Here is a 16,788-nt window from a genome sequence, read left to right as displayed (position 1 = left end):
GTGTCATCCTGGTAGAATGCGGTTTCGTCACTCACAATTATTTCTTGTTGTTTTGACATCTTCTTAGCTCTTTAAATGGTTTTGTTTTGTTTTGTTTTTTTGTAAGGGAGGTGACTAGCTTTTAGTATCTCTCCCCACAGACGGCGTCAATTGTTCGGGTGTAATTCGGAGCGAGTTGTGACCACGTAAGCTTGTTGAGTGATGTCTTTGCTTGACTCTTCCTTTCGCTCTCTCCTGTAAAGATGAACAAACCGAGGGCTCGGCTTGGTACCGAGCGTACTCACTCCGACGCTCAAGTCGGTAAACTTAAAGAGATAAGTTGTATGTTACTTGGCAAAGTATATTGTAGAGAGATAAGGGAGTTTATACCGGATTAATAGTGAGTTTTAGGATGAATTGTGGATCGTTTTATCAATGAGGATTGAGGAGTATTTATAGACTTTCACCTTTTGTCACGTAGTGGCCAAGTGGCTAGCAGGTGGAAAGACATTCTCTACCCTCGGTCGAGGGACCCATGGCGGCCGGGTGGCTGGTTGACTCCATGCCGAGGGATTTGGATGTGAGTACGCGGATGTGCTTCTCGCCGGCTAGTTACCTAGCCGAGACCAGTGAATGCCGACGAGTGCGTCGGTTATTTGTCTAATACGTTGACTTCTGTTGTGGATATCTTTGACCTTGCTCAATATGTTGACTCGGTCAGCGGGTGCAGAATATGCCCCATCAGTGTTTACAGGTATAAACCCTAATTATACATCTATAAATTCTAGTACACAAATAGGACTCTTGAAGAATCTCAATCAAAAAGTAGGGAAAGCGATTGATTTACCTATGTCAGGGAGTGTAGACATGGCAATTGCACTGCACAGGGAAGCAATTAGATGATCAGTTTGTACGATGAAAAGAAAATTTGTAAATTGTAAGAAATGTGAGAAAGATCAACAGTAGCTTTGTTTTTATGTAAAATATACGTTTATATATACTGTAAACGTATTTATTTTTTTGAAGTGTATTTTTTATTTTTCCTGTGAGATAATTGGATTTGATAGTGAATTGCCGGCGAGAAATTGATGATATATTGACTTTCCCGCGAGATTTTGGCTAAAAAAAAGAAAAGAGGCTTGACTTCACCTAGTAGCAAAGTTAAGGGGGTGAAATACTACAAAACAAAGTTAAGGGGGGTGAATTTCACTAGTAAGCAAAGTAGAGGGGGTTATCTACCACTTTCGCAAATTTTTGCATATACTAATACGCAAATTATTTGGCATTTTGTGTATAACAATGTTACGCAAATGCAAGGATCATATAAAATAGGAAAAATTCCAAATAACCACCACGTATTTGCGTTTTTTTACAAATTACCACCACGTATTTGCGTTTTTACAAATAACCCCCGAACTTCAATGTATATTCCCCAATCACCATCGTATTTCTACCCTGAACATCGTTTTTCTTATTTTACGACTTGTTAAGTGACGATTTAAGCAAAATGACAAGACTGCCCTCATTAAACTTACGTTCATCAACAACAACAACAACAACATCAGAGCCTTAATCCCAAAATGATTTGGGGTCGGCTGACATGAATCATCCTTTCGAACCGTCCATGGGTTTTAATCATCAGATTGATTAGGGAACAAAATAGTAGGATCTTTTTCTTCAAAATTGCCTTGAATAGCAGCACCACTAACATCAAGTTGAGGTCTTGATCCTGACCTATGAATTGAATTACCAGAAACAAGTGGTGATACCATTATCCCTTCTTTTTCTTACTCTTCTTCACTGCCAAATACTTCTGGGTTTAGGGAACAAAAACTTTTGGCATTTAGGGAACAAATACTTTTGGCAGATTTGTCATAACCAACACAAATCTCACCAGTATTTTTAAGAGCCCACAAAATATGAATGGAAAGGTCACTGGTCAAATTATCTTAATTACCAACATGGTTTTTCTGATTTGTTGGTTTATGTGTGTGTATGACCATGTGTGATCACATCAATTATTTGGGATAAGAAATTTCGGAGTGTTACAACTTACAAATAATTGATTGAATGAATTGGGGAAGAATAAGAAATTTGGGATTTAGGGTTAGGCTGGTGTAATTGAATGAATCGATTAGTTATTTGGTTCATGAATGTAAGTTTATTGAGGGTAGTCTTGTCATTTCGTTTAAATTGTCACTTAACAAGTCGGGAAATAAGAAAACGGTGTTCGGGTAGAAATACGGTGGTAATTGGGGAATATACATTGAAGTTTTGGGGTTATTTGTAAAAACGCAAATACGTGGTAGTAATTTGTAAAAATACGTAAATACGTGGTGGTTATTTGTAATTTTTCCTAAAAAATACTATTAGAAATATCACTTCTACTTTTCCTCCGTCTAATTTTATTTGACTTCAAACAGTAGAGGTGTAGACGGGAAAAAAATGATATCCGTAACACCACCTCATATACAAGTATAGATCTCGTAACTCATATAAAGGGTTTTCTAACCTATGCCTACTTGGCACACGATAAGGAGGCAAAAAAAGCGACATTTTTTTTTTCTAAATAATACTTCTAACAAATGAAATTCAGAGATGAACACTGAAAGTTTGAAGCTTACGGCTTACCACCGTCTAAACGACTAGTGACATCCTTTACTCGAAGAACGAGATAGGGCAAGTGTTCTCTAGTAGAGGGAGAGGAAATCAGAGAGGCACCAGTTACTATTAACAATGGAACAGTCAACATTACTAGTACTTGTTGCTTCATATTTCACGTACGTAATCTAGGAGCACGAAGTAAAAAGCTTTTTTGAGCTGCATAGTGAATAGAATCTGCTCTTCTTTCTTCCTCCTTTTTTTGTTGGAAACAAAAAGATGTGTGCGATAGAACAAACGCAGTTGACAGACCTCAGCTGAGCAGCAACCGAAAGCATGTAGCAGTGTACATAAAAGTCAAATATGCCTGTGGGTAGAGTTATCAACCACCACTCTGCATGGCAAACTGAGGCACACGGCCCAATGGAATCAACATATCTTTCATGATCTCATACTCTTCGGTACTAAACTGAGCAGCACTCAAAACCTGCAATAGGCAACCCAATAACATTCGTAATAAAGGATTGTCCTAGATTGTTGAGAAATCAGAGGTATTTCAACACTCCTATCGTAACTTGTAACTTAACAATTAACAAAATATGACACTGTACCGAAGAATTAGTCATCTAGAGGGTATAGGCATACTCTCATAAGAAAATCGGGAAACCCCCTTAAAGATCAGCAAGATTATAAAGATCTCAACTTCTACGAGTGCAAGCATAAAATCAAAATCTATTAACATAGTGCCATGCATGCATGTTGATCTCTAAACTACAGTTATCCTGGTGCCTTCTCAAACGTGTGATCAATTTGAAGGCTTGTAACCCATGAGCAGAAACCATAATCTATTGCGCAACATACTGGCATGAAGGTTGACCTGTAAGGCTGTAACTAAACTTATCACAGAGCCTTCTCATTCTGTAGTGAGTCTGAAGGCCATATATACGCAATCACCCTCTCTTACACAAGGGAAATGCTGCGTACATCAGGTGCCAACTATGAGGCACCGGAGAAATGTTGCAAATGGGGAGGTCGGGATGGCCAACATACGAAGGTCTATGTGCCATGTAATTATTTTATTTAGTGTACCATAACCGAAAGCTTACAATATTAGGAGAATAATAAAAGTTTTCACAAGAAATCAAAACAAAAACAAAAAACTCACCTTGGGAATCAAGATCCTTCTGCTTGTCAAGTGTGGACTTAATCCAGGAATCCTACAAACTGAAAGAGCATCAATGAATAGGAGAACAATCACTTGCCACTGCTTCATTCTGAATGGAGGGAGTGGATCCATAAAAGACATTGTATCCAGTAAGCAAGTCTGTAAGCATGCATGCAAGCTTATCAGTAAACCAATCTGACCAGTGCTAATCATGATCCATGTCAAAATAATATGTACGGAGTATTATTTGATAGGGAAAAAAAATACCAGCCCATGTTCCAAAGTAGATAATGGTGTTGGCAGCTTAAGTTCAGCTATCAATCCAGGCAAGGCTCGGGAAAGACAACCAGCTAGAGTTTTCTTGATTTCTGAAGAACAGCCATCAGGAAGCACAACTTTGCTAGGGTATTCTCTTCCATTGAAAGACATATATTCTTCATGGAAATTGTCATCTCTCCCGTATATGTAGGCCAATGAGGATGAGGTCAGCCAAGAAAATAGTGCATTCCACATCATGGCAAAAGGCGATAACTGACGCATACAATTTTTTTCAAAAAATCATTTACTGAGCAGATAGCTGACAGACAGGAATCTTAGTGAAATTTGAAATTTACCGTTAAGCTGAATCCCTCTGGCGCAGCATCAAAAAATGAATTATCAGAGTCAATGGCGTCAGAATCGGGGTTGTCTAGCTTCTCAGGCCACTTCACAGTTTCTCTTTCCTCTAACGCTCCATCTTCGACTGAACATTCCTCGGTACCATCTATCTCATGCTCTGGGAGCACTGTGATCCCAGCCTCAAATACTGGAAAAGACCATCAGCAAGAGAGGCTCAGTGCAAAGTTTAATACACGGGCACATAATCAGGAGTCAATTCACTATACACCAACTTTTTACATTCGGGGACCTTGTCCTAAGACACAGACATGGGTGCAGCAACATGTCTTCAGAACAAAAATTATAGGTAAATTTGACATCTTTGGGAGTAAAAGTGAGATATAGAGATATGGAGTATTTAATAAAAGCAGTCATACTAAGTGCTTCATACATAATCTCTTCCTCTACATTTATCTTAGGGTCCCTTTTTGCCTTTACAGAAAAACTGTTGGGGTGCTAAGGATTGGGTATGCTCTCCATACACCTAAGCTTTACTTTTTGATTGGATACAAGAAAGAGAAGGAAGTGGAAGGGGAGGGGGAGGGGGTATGAGCAATGTGATTTTCCTTCCAAATTTTACTGTGGAGGATTTTAATAATTAATTTGTCTTTTCCCTCCTTTACATTTCCCTGTGACTCAACTTTAATAAGGAAACTAAGGAAATCATCCCCCTCTTTTCCTCCAAATCCATCCACCTAAACAAAAGGTTAGTATCGTGCAGACATGGGTATGACCCAAAAAGTGAGGAGCCGAGGTAACATCAGTGTTCCACTGACAGACCCTACAGATTGTACATGCATACCAGCGTCAGTAGCATCAGACTGTCCAGATGCAACAGTCTCTGCGGCCTGGCTCAAAGCCGCTGCACAGGCTTCAGCTGATGCAAATCGTCGTGATTCCTGATTGTCCTCCTCCACTTTGCTTCTTAGAGAAATAGGCTCTTTTGTATCTTTAATTTCTTTAAACTCACTGAGATTTCCACTAGCAACACCATTGGGCTTCTCATCAGCCCACGTGACAGAACGAGCGGCCCTTTTACTCCCTGAGGTTCTAAGAGAAGACTTGGATTTGGCTTTACTAGAGTGAATTTCATGTGCAGTAAGTGAATCATCTTTTACATATCCAGAACTAGAACTGGCATCATTTTCACTGTGACGAAAAGGAGCTTTAGCTAATTTTCCCTTCTCATTTTCCGCACATGCAGACCCATCAACTGCTGACTTTGTAGACCTCTGACAAAATTTCTTTTCAAGATCTACAGGATTGTCTGGGCATTTAAATTGCTTTTCTGAATCTGCAAGATTCAGTTTTGCAGATAACTCTTGTGCAACCTGATCTTGATCCGAGATAGGTTGACTTGGAAGCCTTTTGGAAACACTATACTCATCTTCAGTTATTATAGTACTCGTAAAATCCATATTGCCAAATACAGAATCCTTCCCCTTTTTAGAGCCATGCCTTTTTGGTGCCGAGACTGCTGTACATTACGAAAAATTAAACAAAAGGTCATTTGCAAGTTGGAAACGAAAACAAAAGCACAATTACATTTAATTGTAAAAACCCCTAGTACAAATCAAACCAAATACAACTCACATTTAGCTTTCCTAGCTCCAGAAGGCACAGGCTTGGAACCACCATTGGGTTTCTCCTTCGTAACAGCATATTCGTCATTGGTTATTATGGTACTTGTGAAATTTATCTCACTAAGCAAAGGCTCCAAAGATTCTGAATGATTACGTTGAGTCGATTTATCCTTATTCAGAACCTTCTTGCCAGTAATTTTCTCATTAGGTTTCACAGCAACATCAAAATCAACCTCATTTTGAAATACATTCTTATCATGACCTACAATACACAAGCATACACCGCAAACACACGAGAACAATCAAATATATATTCATATAAACAAATTATCATGCATAACAAAAAACACCACCACCACCCAGTGCCTCAGGGGATCCTACATATTGAAAGTATAAATGGGTCAAAGTTACGCAACTTAGCCTCCTTGTTAACAACACCAAGAGGCTGTCTCCAAATGACCCATAATCAAAACTGCGTTTAAAATTAAATCAACTACTACTTTACAATAAGAAATGTAGCCAGTATAGTAACTCATTATAAGTTATGCTATCATAATCAAGAACCAAATAACAACGAGTCTTTGCTCCATCGGAAATACGACATAAACAACCTGAAACCATCAATTCCTCACCTTTTTGAGAAGATTTGGACTTACAATCACGATGAGGAGTACAACCAATTTAGTGAGCCATTTACAATAGAAAGAAGTGCAGCCAGTTTAGTGAGCCATTTACGACAATTGTTTACTTTGCAATAGGAAGAAGTGCAGCCAGTTTAGTGAGCCATTTACATTATCCATCATAATCAAGTAACAAGTAACAATGAGTCTATGATTCCATAGGAAATAAGACATGAACAAGCTGAAATCATCAATTCCTCACCTTTCTCAGAAGATTTCGACTTACGATCACGTTGAGGAACATACCCTTCAATAGCATTAGACACACCCATCCACTCCTCAGCTCTGACATCCCCACCTTTCACCCCATCCTTATCCTTAATCACCAATTTCGCCTTCGCAACACTCTCTTCATCTTCATCCTCATCATCATCACTACTCAACCCAACACTATCAAACAACCTCAAAACAGCATGAACCTTAGCAGCATTCAAAATAACACACCTCTCCTCTAACAAACTCCCAGCAAATGCCTTACTACTAATCATACATTTCGACCCACAATACAAATAAGTCTCTTTCAAATCATACACCTTGTGTTCCTTAAGCGAAAGGCGGTAATTCCCCTTCTTAGGAGGCTCAGGGGGTAATTCATTGGGGCATAAAGGGTAACCACATAAACCCGATATCGTACGCTCCGTAACTACATCATTGTAATCATTCCTACATATTAATGAACCAGCTGCAAATAGCTGGTTTTCATCGTTAATTCCATCGAGAAGGGCTAATTGTATCTTGTGCACTGCTTCTGGTACTGTCGTTACTCCGCCTTTCCCCATTCAATTCAATTCAATTCAACTCAATCTGCTACTGTTTTGCAATTCAATTGAAACTAACAAAAATTAGGGTTTCTGGAGAAAATTACTTCAATTGTACCAAAAACTAAAAAAGGAATCAAGTTATAAGAGAATAGACGCCAATAGTTTGAGTTTGAAGGTAATCGGAAAGATAAAATTAGGGTTTAGTATTAAAAACCGTGATTAATACGCTGAAGATAATATATGCAGTAATTGATTGAGAAGAAAAAATCAGGATTAATTGAAGTCTTTGAAATTTAGGATTATGATTTAGAAAAGCGGCAAAATTAGATTTTCGGCGGAAGATTTCAGAATTTCTCTCTCCGGTGAAGCGGTGAAGCCGAGTGTCTAAACTGGGCAAATGAATGTATTTCTGTATTTGTATAGACAACTCAAAATCGTCTTCCACCGTTTGAAGTTTGAACTTTGACCAGTTCGGAAATAGAAGTTCTCCAATAAGACAATTGTGTATACAAGTGTTAGGTCTTTCTTTTCCGCTTATTTTAGGTTTAAATTAGTTTATTTCAATTTCTATTCGATTCGATTAATTTCAAATTTCTATTCACTTCAATTGATTTCACTCAACTCCATTCATTAATTCAAAATTCAACTTTCATTTACCCATTTCGGTTAAATTTCTACTAAATTCAGCCAATTTCAATTTTGCGAATCTTAAACTTAATAGTTTTTATTAATATTATTATTATTATTATATATTTATTAATATTTTTATTATTATTATTTATTTTTATTTTTATTTTTATTTATTATTATTATTTTTATTTTTATTATTATTATTTATTTTTATTTTTATTTTTATTTTTATTTTTATTTATTATTATTATTATTATTATTATTATTATTATTTATTTATTTATTTATTATTATTATTATTATTATTATTATTAATTAATCATCCTCATTCTTGTCATTATTATGAATATTATGGTTATTAAAATCAATAATATTCATAATAATATAATTAATACTATTACTATTATTATTATTATTATATGAATATGAATATTAATTAATAATAATATTATTAAAAACATTGTTAATTTTAATATTACTATTATTAAAACCTAGTTATTTTTTTATATACGAACTTACTCTTTCTCACACACTTTTTCATAACGTCCTATTTTATACCCTTTTCACCTAAAACTGGACCAAGTGAAATCTTAAATCAATATTTTTTTCCTAAAACTTAATTTAATTGCTCAAATGACTTAAAACTTACAAGATGGATTCTAGTTTATCAAATAATAAATTAATTTATTTTTTATCAATTATTAATATTATTTGTTGAGTTTTAATTAATCAACCAAATTTATATTTGTTAAAGATGAAATTAGGGTCTGTCGATTCTTATTTATCTAATTTATTAAATTAGGATTGTTGGTTCTTCGTGGTGGCTACCTAATCAGTCAAATTATGATGATAAACGACTAGACTTTGAACATCAATCTAGCAAATTGGTACTCCATTATTTCACCTAATTAGATTGATGGTGAACTGTGGTTCATGGTGGCTACCTAGTTAATCACTCAAATTAGTATAATTACTAGTATTAATGTTATTATTATTATTAATGTTATTCTTCTTCTTATAATAATAATAATAATAATAATAATAATAATAATAATAATAATAATAATAATAATAATAATAATAATAATAATAATAATAATAATAATAATAATAATAATAATAATAATAATAATAATAATAATAATAATAATAATAATAATAATAATAATAATAATAATAATAATAATAATAATAATAATAATAATAATAATAATAGCCCGCAAGGGTGGAGTCTAGTGGTTAAAACTTGGGTGAAATTCCCAGGAGACCCAGGTTCAAGCCTCCCCAAGAGCAAAATCTTGTTCCATGCCTAATAGACTTCGAGCCTGTCACCTTCGGGTGGTTTACCCGGTATACGTGATTTGCAGGCTATCACGTACACCCGCGGGTTTACCCAGTGCGCACCGAAGGTAGCGGCTGCGGGTTCCCTCGTTACCAAAAAAAAAAAAAAATAATAATAATAATAATAAATTAATAATATTAATAATAACTAGACTTAGCTTTGCTATTGCTAAGGGTGTGGGAGCCCAGATTGTCTCTCGGCTCCCCACCAATTTCATGTAAACTTTTTTTCTTATTTTAATGAAAGCTGCGCGCATCCCTTTATAATTATAATAATAATAATTATTATTATTATTATTATTATTATTATTATTATTATTGTTAGTATTAATATTAATATTAATATTAATATTAATATTATTTCACTCAATCGGCTCAATCACTTAGTTAGTTGCTCTATTCGATTCGATTCGGCTCAGCTCATTCATTCATTGATTCGATTATTTCGATTGATTCGGCTCTAAAAAGCCAGAAAGAACAGGGCCTTAATCGTTAAATGTTAATATTGATAATGAATTATCTTAATTTTGTTTAACACCGTTTTAATTTACAACGGTCATATAAGCGATCAAAATAAAGGATAAACAGAGTTTGTGAGAGGCTTAAGTTAAGACGGTCTTAAGCAAGATCTGCTGGCGAATTTTTACAATTGTAATAGTCGAATGGTTACAATGGAGGTATCCTGATAATAGGTCACGGCCTCACGGGTTTGAATCCCCCTCCTTATATATTTTACTGGCCTTGCGCCTTATTTGAGGGAAAAAAATCAACAATTGTAGACGGAGAAATGTGTATCAAATATTTCGTACTCTAAACCAAAGTGGCTTGAGTGTAGTGGAGTGCGGGAGTGCCTCAAAGCGTTGCAATGGCAACGAATTGAGAGGTCCCGGGTTCGACTCTCTACACAGGAGTGCTGCGGTTACCTGTCATCCTAAAGGATGTCTTACATGGCACACGTGGTTTGCAGGGTATTGCATGTGCCCGGGAGGATTTAACCCCTCGTCACCAAAAAAAAAAAAAAAAATTATTTCGTACTCTATAATCAATGAAATTTATTTACTTTGTCTCTCCAATATCTTTTATTTATAATTTTTTTGGGAAAAACTATCAAAAGTCCACTTTCGACCAGAAAAGTCATCAGTCTGACGTTGACCTCAAGCAAACAATTGAGAGCAATGTTGTTAGGATCAGGATCCTACTTTGGATTGACGAGCTTATTAGGATTGAATAAGTAAGATCAGATCGTAGAATCGTAAGACCTACAAATTAACTAGAATACATAATTGTGTTGTCAAAATATGTAATAAAGTAGTGTTTAAATATTAAAACACTATTATCTTAGCATGTACCCACAAATTATTCCGGTTTATATTAATTTTTTATCGTAAACGTCATATGTAAAGTTTTAGTAACCGAAAAAATTGAAATATTAATAATGTAGGATCGGCTGATATATAATCGTAAGATCGTAGGATCGGGTTAAGATTTTACTTGAAATTTTTTTTGAGACAAGTTGAATCGTAAGATCCTATAAAATTAAGATCCTACCACTTTTTGAATCGTAGTAGCATAAGATCCTACGATCCGGATCGGGAGTTTAACAACGATGATTGAGAGGTGAGACTGCCATGTACTTGTGTAGTTGTGTATACGAGGTACTGGAGTAAGGAGTTAAAGAGTTCGTTTAAATTATGGACTAGTTTTGGCTAAACTTGCAATGAATATGTACACAGTACACTTATGTATAGCATTCTTCAATATTCCAAATCGCACACGAAAACGAATTACATCTTCACATCAGTTGGATGCAAAATAACGGACCTAAGCTGCTAAGCACCCTTGAATTCAAATTAACCGCAACTCATCCTGGCTGAGTCACAAGATGACTAAAAACTGTACCGTGAAACCAACCGTATTGAAAATAAATTAACCCAACCGGGATAGCATATCACAATATCGCATAGAGAGGGCAGCTAGTCTGAAGCTGGCCTACATGACATGCTGTATATATCACTCCAACCACTTCTCAGTTGAGTAGAGAACTGAGTGCTAAATGTAGTGGAGTCCGTAAATAAGCAAGAGCTTACACAAGAACTTTGGAGGAGAAAAAGATAGTTCACCAACAAATCTAAAGAAAAACATCCAACAATTTACATGAGAAAGTCTGGTCATTTTTTAAAAAATAAGCATGCATTCCATCATGCTCAACACATCTCTGCAATGAGAAACGAAGCAACAAAATGGACTTAAACCTAAAACAGATTCCCAATTACCCACCTATTTGATACTGATACTAATTCCCACGTCAACTGACATCAAAACTGAACATACTGAAGCACGAGACACCCTCTACCGATGCTTGGGGCGCTTGGACATGCTGCTACTGGGAATACCACGAGATTTGCCAAACGAACTTGCCTTCATCTTCCTTTTACGCTTCTCGTCCTCGCTGTCAGATTCTGCTCCTCTCTCTCTGTCAGCGTTGCTTGCTTCTCTCTCAAGCTCTTCCCAACTCTTACCTGCCTCTTCTTCTTCCTCCTCTTCTTCCTCTTCCTCTTCATCATCATCTGACTCCACAAGGGACTCGCTGTCTGAGGCCTCATCTTCCGACTCTGACTCGGCTTCCACGTCTGACGGCTGGTAAACTTTATCTGACTCCTGTGAGCCATCACTTTCAGAATCACTAGCATCCATGTTCAAAAATTCCCATCCTCCATCTTCAATGAACTTTTGTGGGTCATCAGTGATGGTTTTCAGGATGGCCCGCCAGTGGAGATTCAGTCTACTCTCATAGTACTTGATATCTGTGGTATCAAGCCACTCTTTGATGCTCTCCAAAGAAGTAGTAGGTATTGAATCAATTCGGAATACGTCTTTCTTGAAATCCTTGAATATGATGGTCATATCAAAATTCTTCTGTCCAAAGCCAACTCTCTCCAGGTTCACAATCTCAATCTCACTCAAGGTGATCACAAGGAAGGGAGTCTCGATCAACTCGACAAGACAGCTTGACGTGGGAACGATGAAAGCTGAAGCCTTGTAAGGCACACCATGGAAGCCAAGCTCCCTTAGAGGCATATCAAACTCCAGGTCAAAGTCCTTAAACTGTGGCATCCCCCATATTTCATTCACCCTGGTGACAAAATTCTGGAAATCCATGTTGATTTTGTTCTTTCTATCCCTTTCCCGTTGCTCCTCTTCAATCTCATCTGGGTCATAGGCAGACCTTCTTCCACCACCTAAGGTTTGAACGACTTCCATCACTTCAACATAGAACTGAACATCCTTGGTTTTCTTGTTTCCAACCATTATATGATTGTGAAGGTGAAAATGAAGTAGAGTAATCATCTCGTTTTCTGCAGGCTGGAAAAAGGCATGCTTGATGTTAGCAAACATAATATCAGCTCGCTCATCGGGCCTAGAAGTAGAATAGCGGAACCCGTTCACATGAGCTTCTAAAGTACCAGGCAGCTTTCTTCCTCGGCCTCCAAAAGGTGGACGGATCCAGAGGTCAGACAATCTTATTGGTCTCGACCTGTTCACAGCAACTTGTAGCTTTTCTTGGGTAACCAGGGTTGCCCTCTCGGCCCTCTCAGACTCCCTCTGAGCCACCTGGCGCCGGAGTGTTTTTATCTGCCCAACCACTTCGTTCACATGTCTCGAGTCTTTCGAACGGAAAGATACTTCCTTCAAAAATATAGCTCCTTGATTCTTCATAGAATTAGCGTCATGTGGACTAAATGGTGTGCCGGGAACATTAAAGATTATCCTGACATAGCAGTTGCGGTTGGTGTCGGACTGACTGCTGATAGTCTTCACCATGGCAATGTGGAATGGAACCATGCTTCCATAAATAGGCAGTAGAATAGCCTCGCTCTTTTGATCAACTTGAATCATCATTTCGCCCCTTGGCGGTGGGAGATCATTCACATTCTTGTATGCTACCAACTCTGATGAAGATCTTCCCACTGAGCGATTATCTCGGGCTCCAGTATCATTGCCAGCAAGACGGCGAGCAGTTTCTTCGTTCTTTTGACGGGCTAATTCTGCTTGGTGCTGCCTCCTAAGCTCTTCTCTGTTTATCTCTCCATGGTCTGATCTAAGAGTGGTCTTTGATGGGAATGCCTCAGTGGGTACAGCCTCAGTCTTTCTCTGCAGAGTTGAAAAACAAAAAAATAAAATCGTGTCAAAGAGTATTAGCGTGGACACAGTTATCCAACAAAGAACAAAATATATGGCAAACGAAATAACAAAAGAAAAATTATACATAATGAAAGATGGCTTTATAGTCGGAAGTACTTGAACATTGTGAGCTTATTCATAAGAGAGGATAAACCTAAAACTGACCCATTGTTTCAAAAGAAATCAAATATATTCAGCAAAGAAAGATCTTTGGATACTAATCTAGGCACTAATCTAGGCAGACAGAGCAACAATGTTACTCTACAAATGCTGGTGGCAGTTAGCACTAGAGGCAAACTATGGATATTTAACAGCATAACATACAAATTTAACACCTGACCACATACATAAATGCCGCAGCAGCAAACAGAATAAGGTAACCACATCAAGTAAACTCTCGTTCAAAAATACAGCAAAGTTTGAAATCACAAATTCACAATCAATTCACTGATACTCTGAATGTCGTCTGACAAAAAATTACTTGAAATCACTCAACAACCAAATTATTATGAACAAATGATTCAAAAGAAAAAAGGAAAGTATAGCCCATAACATTAGAGTATTAGACAGGCAAACGCAAGACGCATAAAACTAAATTAACCCCAGCACATATAGCATGTATTCAAAAGGATAAGGAAATTTATAGTCTACACCTTACACCGCCAAACAACATAGGTATTAGGTATAATACTAAACAAAGACGTCATAAGTTGCATGGATTATAAATAAATCAATGCAGAACAAATCCAAGTAGCATATAATACTTCATCATTCAAAATGCGACTCAGAATCTTTCACACATTAATAGCTTTATAATCTCTTACTCACAGTCCATGGTGTTCAAACCACATCCTCACCTCGCAGCGCAAAAATGAATGCCAATGACCAACTAAACTGATCAAAGCTATAAAAGCTAAGCATATGATATAAACAACAACTATTATAGGTTCTGCAATCTATAGAATTCGACCAATTCGTTATAAAACAATAGATAACAACAACTACAACCCGACCAAACCAAATGAGTACGCGACAAAAAAAATCTAAGCAAAGTTAGCAACCATCACCTTGGGCAGTTCCTCCTCTTCCTCACCAAACGAGTAGGCGACATCCTTAACCGCCTTAGAGCTCACGGTTGTAGCACATTCCGGTCCCCTCTCTCCAACAATAACCGTGTCAGCCAACAAAAGTGCAAAGTTCTGGCTCTTAGGGTTACTCGTTTGAGCCTGCAAATTCTGAAACCCTAAGTTAACATTGAACACCATTCCCGGCTTCAACAACTTCTCATTCTTCGCATTCAAGCTAGAACCCGACTCACGGAACTCCAACCCAATCCCAGTCCCAGCAGACTTAGTCAAAAACCCAACCAACTCAGGAGCATCCTTTTCAACAACACTCAATGCAGCCAAGTAAACAGCATTAGCCTTATTTCCAGGCTTCAACGCACCAATGGCAGCCTCCTGCGCCTTCAACAGCACCTCATACGCCTTACTCTGCATCGAATTAGCATCAATCAAGAACGTTCTCGCTACATTCGAGCAATAACTATTATACCTCGAACCCACAGCACAGATAATCACACTACACGACTCGTAATACAGAATATCATCATTACTCGACGCACTAGGCCGAAGATCAAACTGCCCACCACTCTGAAATATCGGAGGATAACAAATATCCACATTCTCTGCCTTCAGCTTCACTTTCGCCTTACTAGGATCCAAAATCGCTTTCTCCGTATCCTCCATCAACGCAGAATGCGCAATCTTCTTCTCTTCATCAATAACCTTTTCCACCCTAGGAACAACATGATTCTTCATCACAGAAGCAGACAGAAATGCCGCCTTCTTCACATTCGTAAGCTCTCCAGCATCCTTAACAGCGAAAACCTCCGCCAAACCATTGGTAATATCACACAAACTCACACCCGAACCCTTCACTTTATTCACCCAAGTCTCGAGCAAATTCCCCTCAGGAACCTCCTTCACAAGATACCCCAAAACGACGTCATCCCTAACCGATTTCACGCTCTTCAAAATCGCATCCATCTCCGCACCTCCATCCTCAGCTTTCGCCTTCACGTGCATCACCACTTCCACACCAACAGCGTCACGTGCAGCCGCCGTAACGACACTAAGCAACGACGCTTTCTTCGAACTGCAGAGAAAATGGATTTGCTTCCTCGTGAAAACCATGATTGTTTCGGGGAACTCGTAACCTAATAACCAAATGTTGAGCGCCGATGACTTCAGATAACGAAGATCTTCCGAAGCCGGCGGTGTTGCGACAGCGAGTGCATCAGCGTCGCCCCATAAATCAGATTTTCCGTCTTTCCAATTAGCGTACAAGGTGGTTAATCGACGTTTGAAGTTTTCCAAATTGATCTGGTAGGGAGTCGATTGCGGTGCTGGCGGCTGCTTCCCGTTCGCATTTCTGTCAGACATCGCAAAATTAGGGTTAGGGTTAGGGTTAGGGTTTGGGGTTTCGATTAGAGGAAAATGGATTTTGGAGAGTGAAATTAGGGTTTGAGATGGGGATAATTGGGGCAAATTAGTTGGATTAGGTGAAATTTCTAGGGTTTCGAGAAGAAGATTTGAGAAGAAATCATCGAAATGAGGTGATTAAATTGAGATTGTAGAGAGAGTGAGTGTGTTTTTAGAGAGAGAAAGTTGGGAGAAAATAATGAGATAAAAAAAGGAGAATTACGTGAGATTATATATATATATACAAGGAAAGAAAGACGGAAATTACAGAAATGCCATCGTGGTTATGTGGAATTGTGAGTGGTGGGATGACAGCTTTGCTCTTGTGAGTGGTGTGGTTTTGGTGGAGGTGTATGGGGGTGGGTGGGTGGGAGTCCTGGGAGAGGGTAGTGTTGGTATTTTGAGATGGTGTGGGAGAAGGGTTCAAGGGTTCAAAACGACGTTGTATTGGATAAGATGAGGGGTTGGATGGCGGGAAAGATAGGAAGGATTAGCGGGATGTCAAGAATTTTATTATGGGATTTGTAAGTTGTAAGTTGTACAAGTTGTAATTTGTAAATAATTAGTGTAGATCCCGCGCAAATACGCGGTAAATATAGGTCTTTTAATTTTTAGTGTATTAGGTATAGATTTTTCATTTATATCTCACGAATTTTTATAAAAAATAACTAGTATTAAAGTTAATCAAAAGAATTAAATAATTCCATAAATTGTGTTTCTTATGAA

At 37.6% G+C, this 16,788-nt stretch overlaps 2 protein-coding genes across 2 annotated transcripts; both read right to left on the bottom strand.

Annotated features, from left to right (window-relative positions):
- Nucleotides 1-2,262: 2,262 nt before the first annotated feature.
- On the bottom strand, nt 2,263-7,523 carry LOC141657649 (putative RNA polymerase II subunit B1 CTD phosphatase RPAP2 homolog). Its single transcript, XM_074464945.1, has 7 exons — nt 6,838-7,523; nt 5,996-6,247; nt 5,205-5,876; nt 4,360-4,550; nt 4,013-4,276; nt 3,746-3,904; nt 2,263-3,067 (listed from the first exon to the last, which is right to left on the bottom strand). The coding sequence occupies exons 1-7, from the start codon at nt 7,442-7,444 to the stop codon at nt 2,963-2,965; spliced, it is 2,250 nt and encodes a 749-aa protein (XP_074321046.1). The 5' UTR covers nt 7,445-7,523; the 3' UTR covers nt 2,263-2,962.
- A 3,969-nt stretch (nt 7,524-11,492) lies between these two features.
- LOC141657648 (FACT complex subunit SPT16-like) lies at nt 11,493-16,375 on the bottom strand. Its single transcript, XM_074464944.1, has 2 exons — nt 14,647-16,375; nt 11,493-13,549 (listed from the first exon to the last, which is right to left on the bottom strand). Exons 1-2 carry the CDS (start codon nt 16,021-16,023, stop codon nt 11,747-11,749), a joined length of 3,180 nt encoding a protein of 1,059 aa, XP_074321045.1. The 5' UTR covers nt 16,024-16,375; the 3' UTR covers nt 11,493-11,746.
- Nucleotides 16,376-16,788: the final 413 nt, after the last annotated feature.

The sequence above is a fragment of the Silene latifolia genome, chromosome 5 (assembly GCF_048544455.1).
Source record: "Silene latifolia isolate original U9 population chromosome 5, ASM4854445v1, whole genome shotgun sequence".
NCBI lineage: Eukaryota > Viridiplantae > Streptophyta > Magnoliopsida > Caryophyllales > Caryophyllaceae > Silene > Silene latifolia.
This window is presented reverse-complemented; position numbering and strand designations above follow the sequence as displayed.

Coding starts and splice junctions, on each gene's coding strand:
- LOC141657649 (XM_074464945.1), bottom strand. CDS start 7,444: ATGGGGAAAGGCGGAGTAACGACAGTACCAGAAGCAGTGCACAAGATA. Junction 5,877..5,995: donor TGGAGCTAGGAAAGCTAAAT/GTGAGTTGTATT, acceptor AATGTACAGCAG/TCTCGGCACCAAAAAGGCAT. Junction 4,277..4,359: donor CAGAGGGATTCAGCTTAACG/GTAAATTTCAAA, acceptor TGTATGCGTCAG/TTATCGCCTTTTGCCATGAT.
- LOC141657648 (XM_074464944.1), bottom strand. CDS start 16,023: ATGTCTGACAGAAATGCGAACGGGAAGCAGCCGCCAGCACCGCAATCG. Junction 13,550..14,646: donor AAGAGGAGGAACTGCCCAAG/GTGATGGTTGCT, acceptor TCAACTCTGCAG/AGAAAGACTGAGGCTGTACC.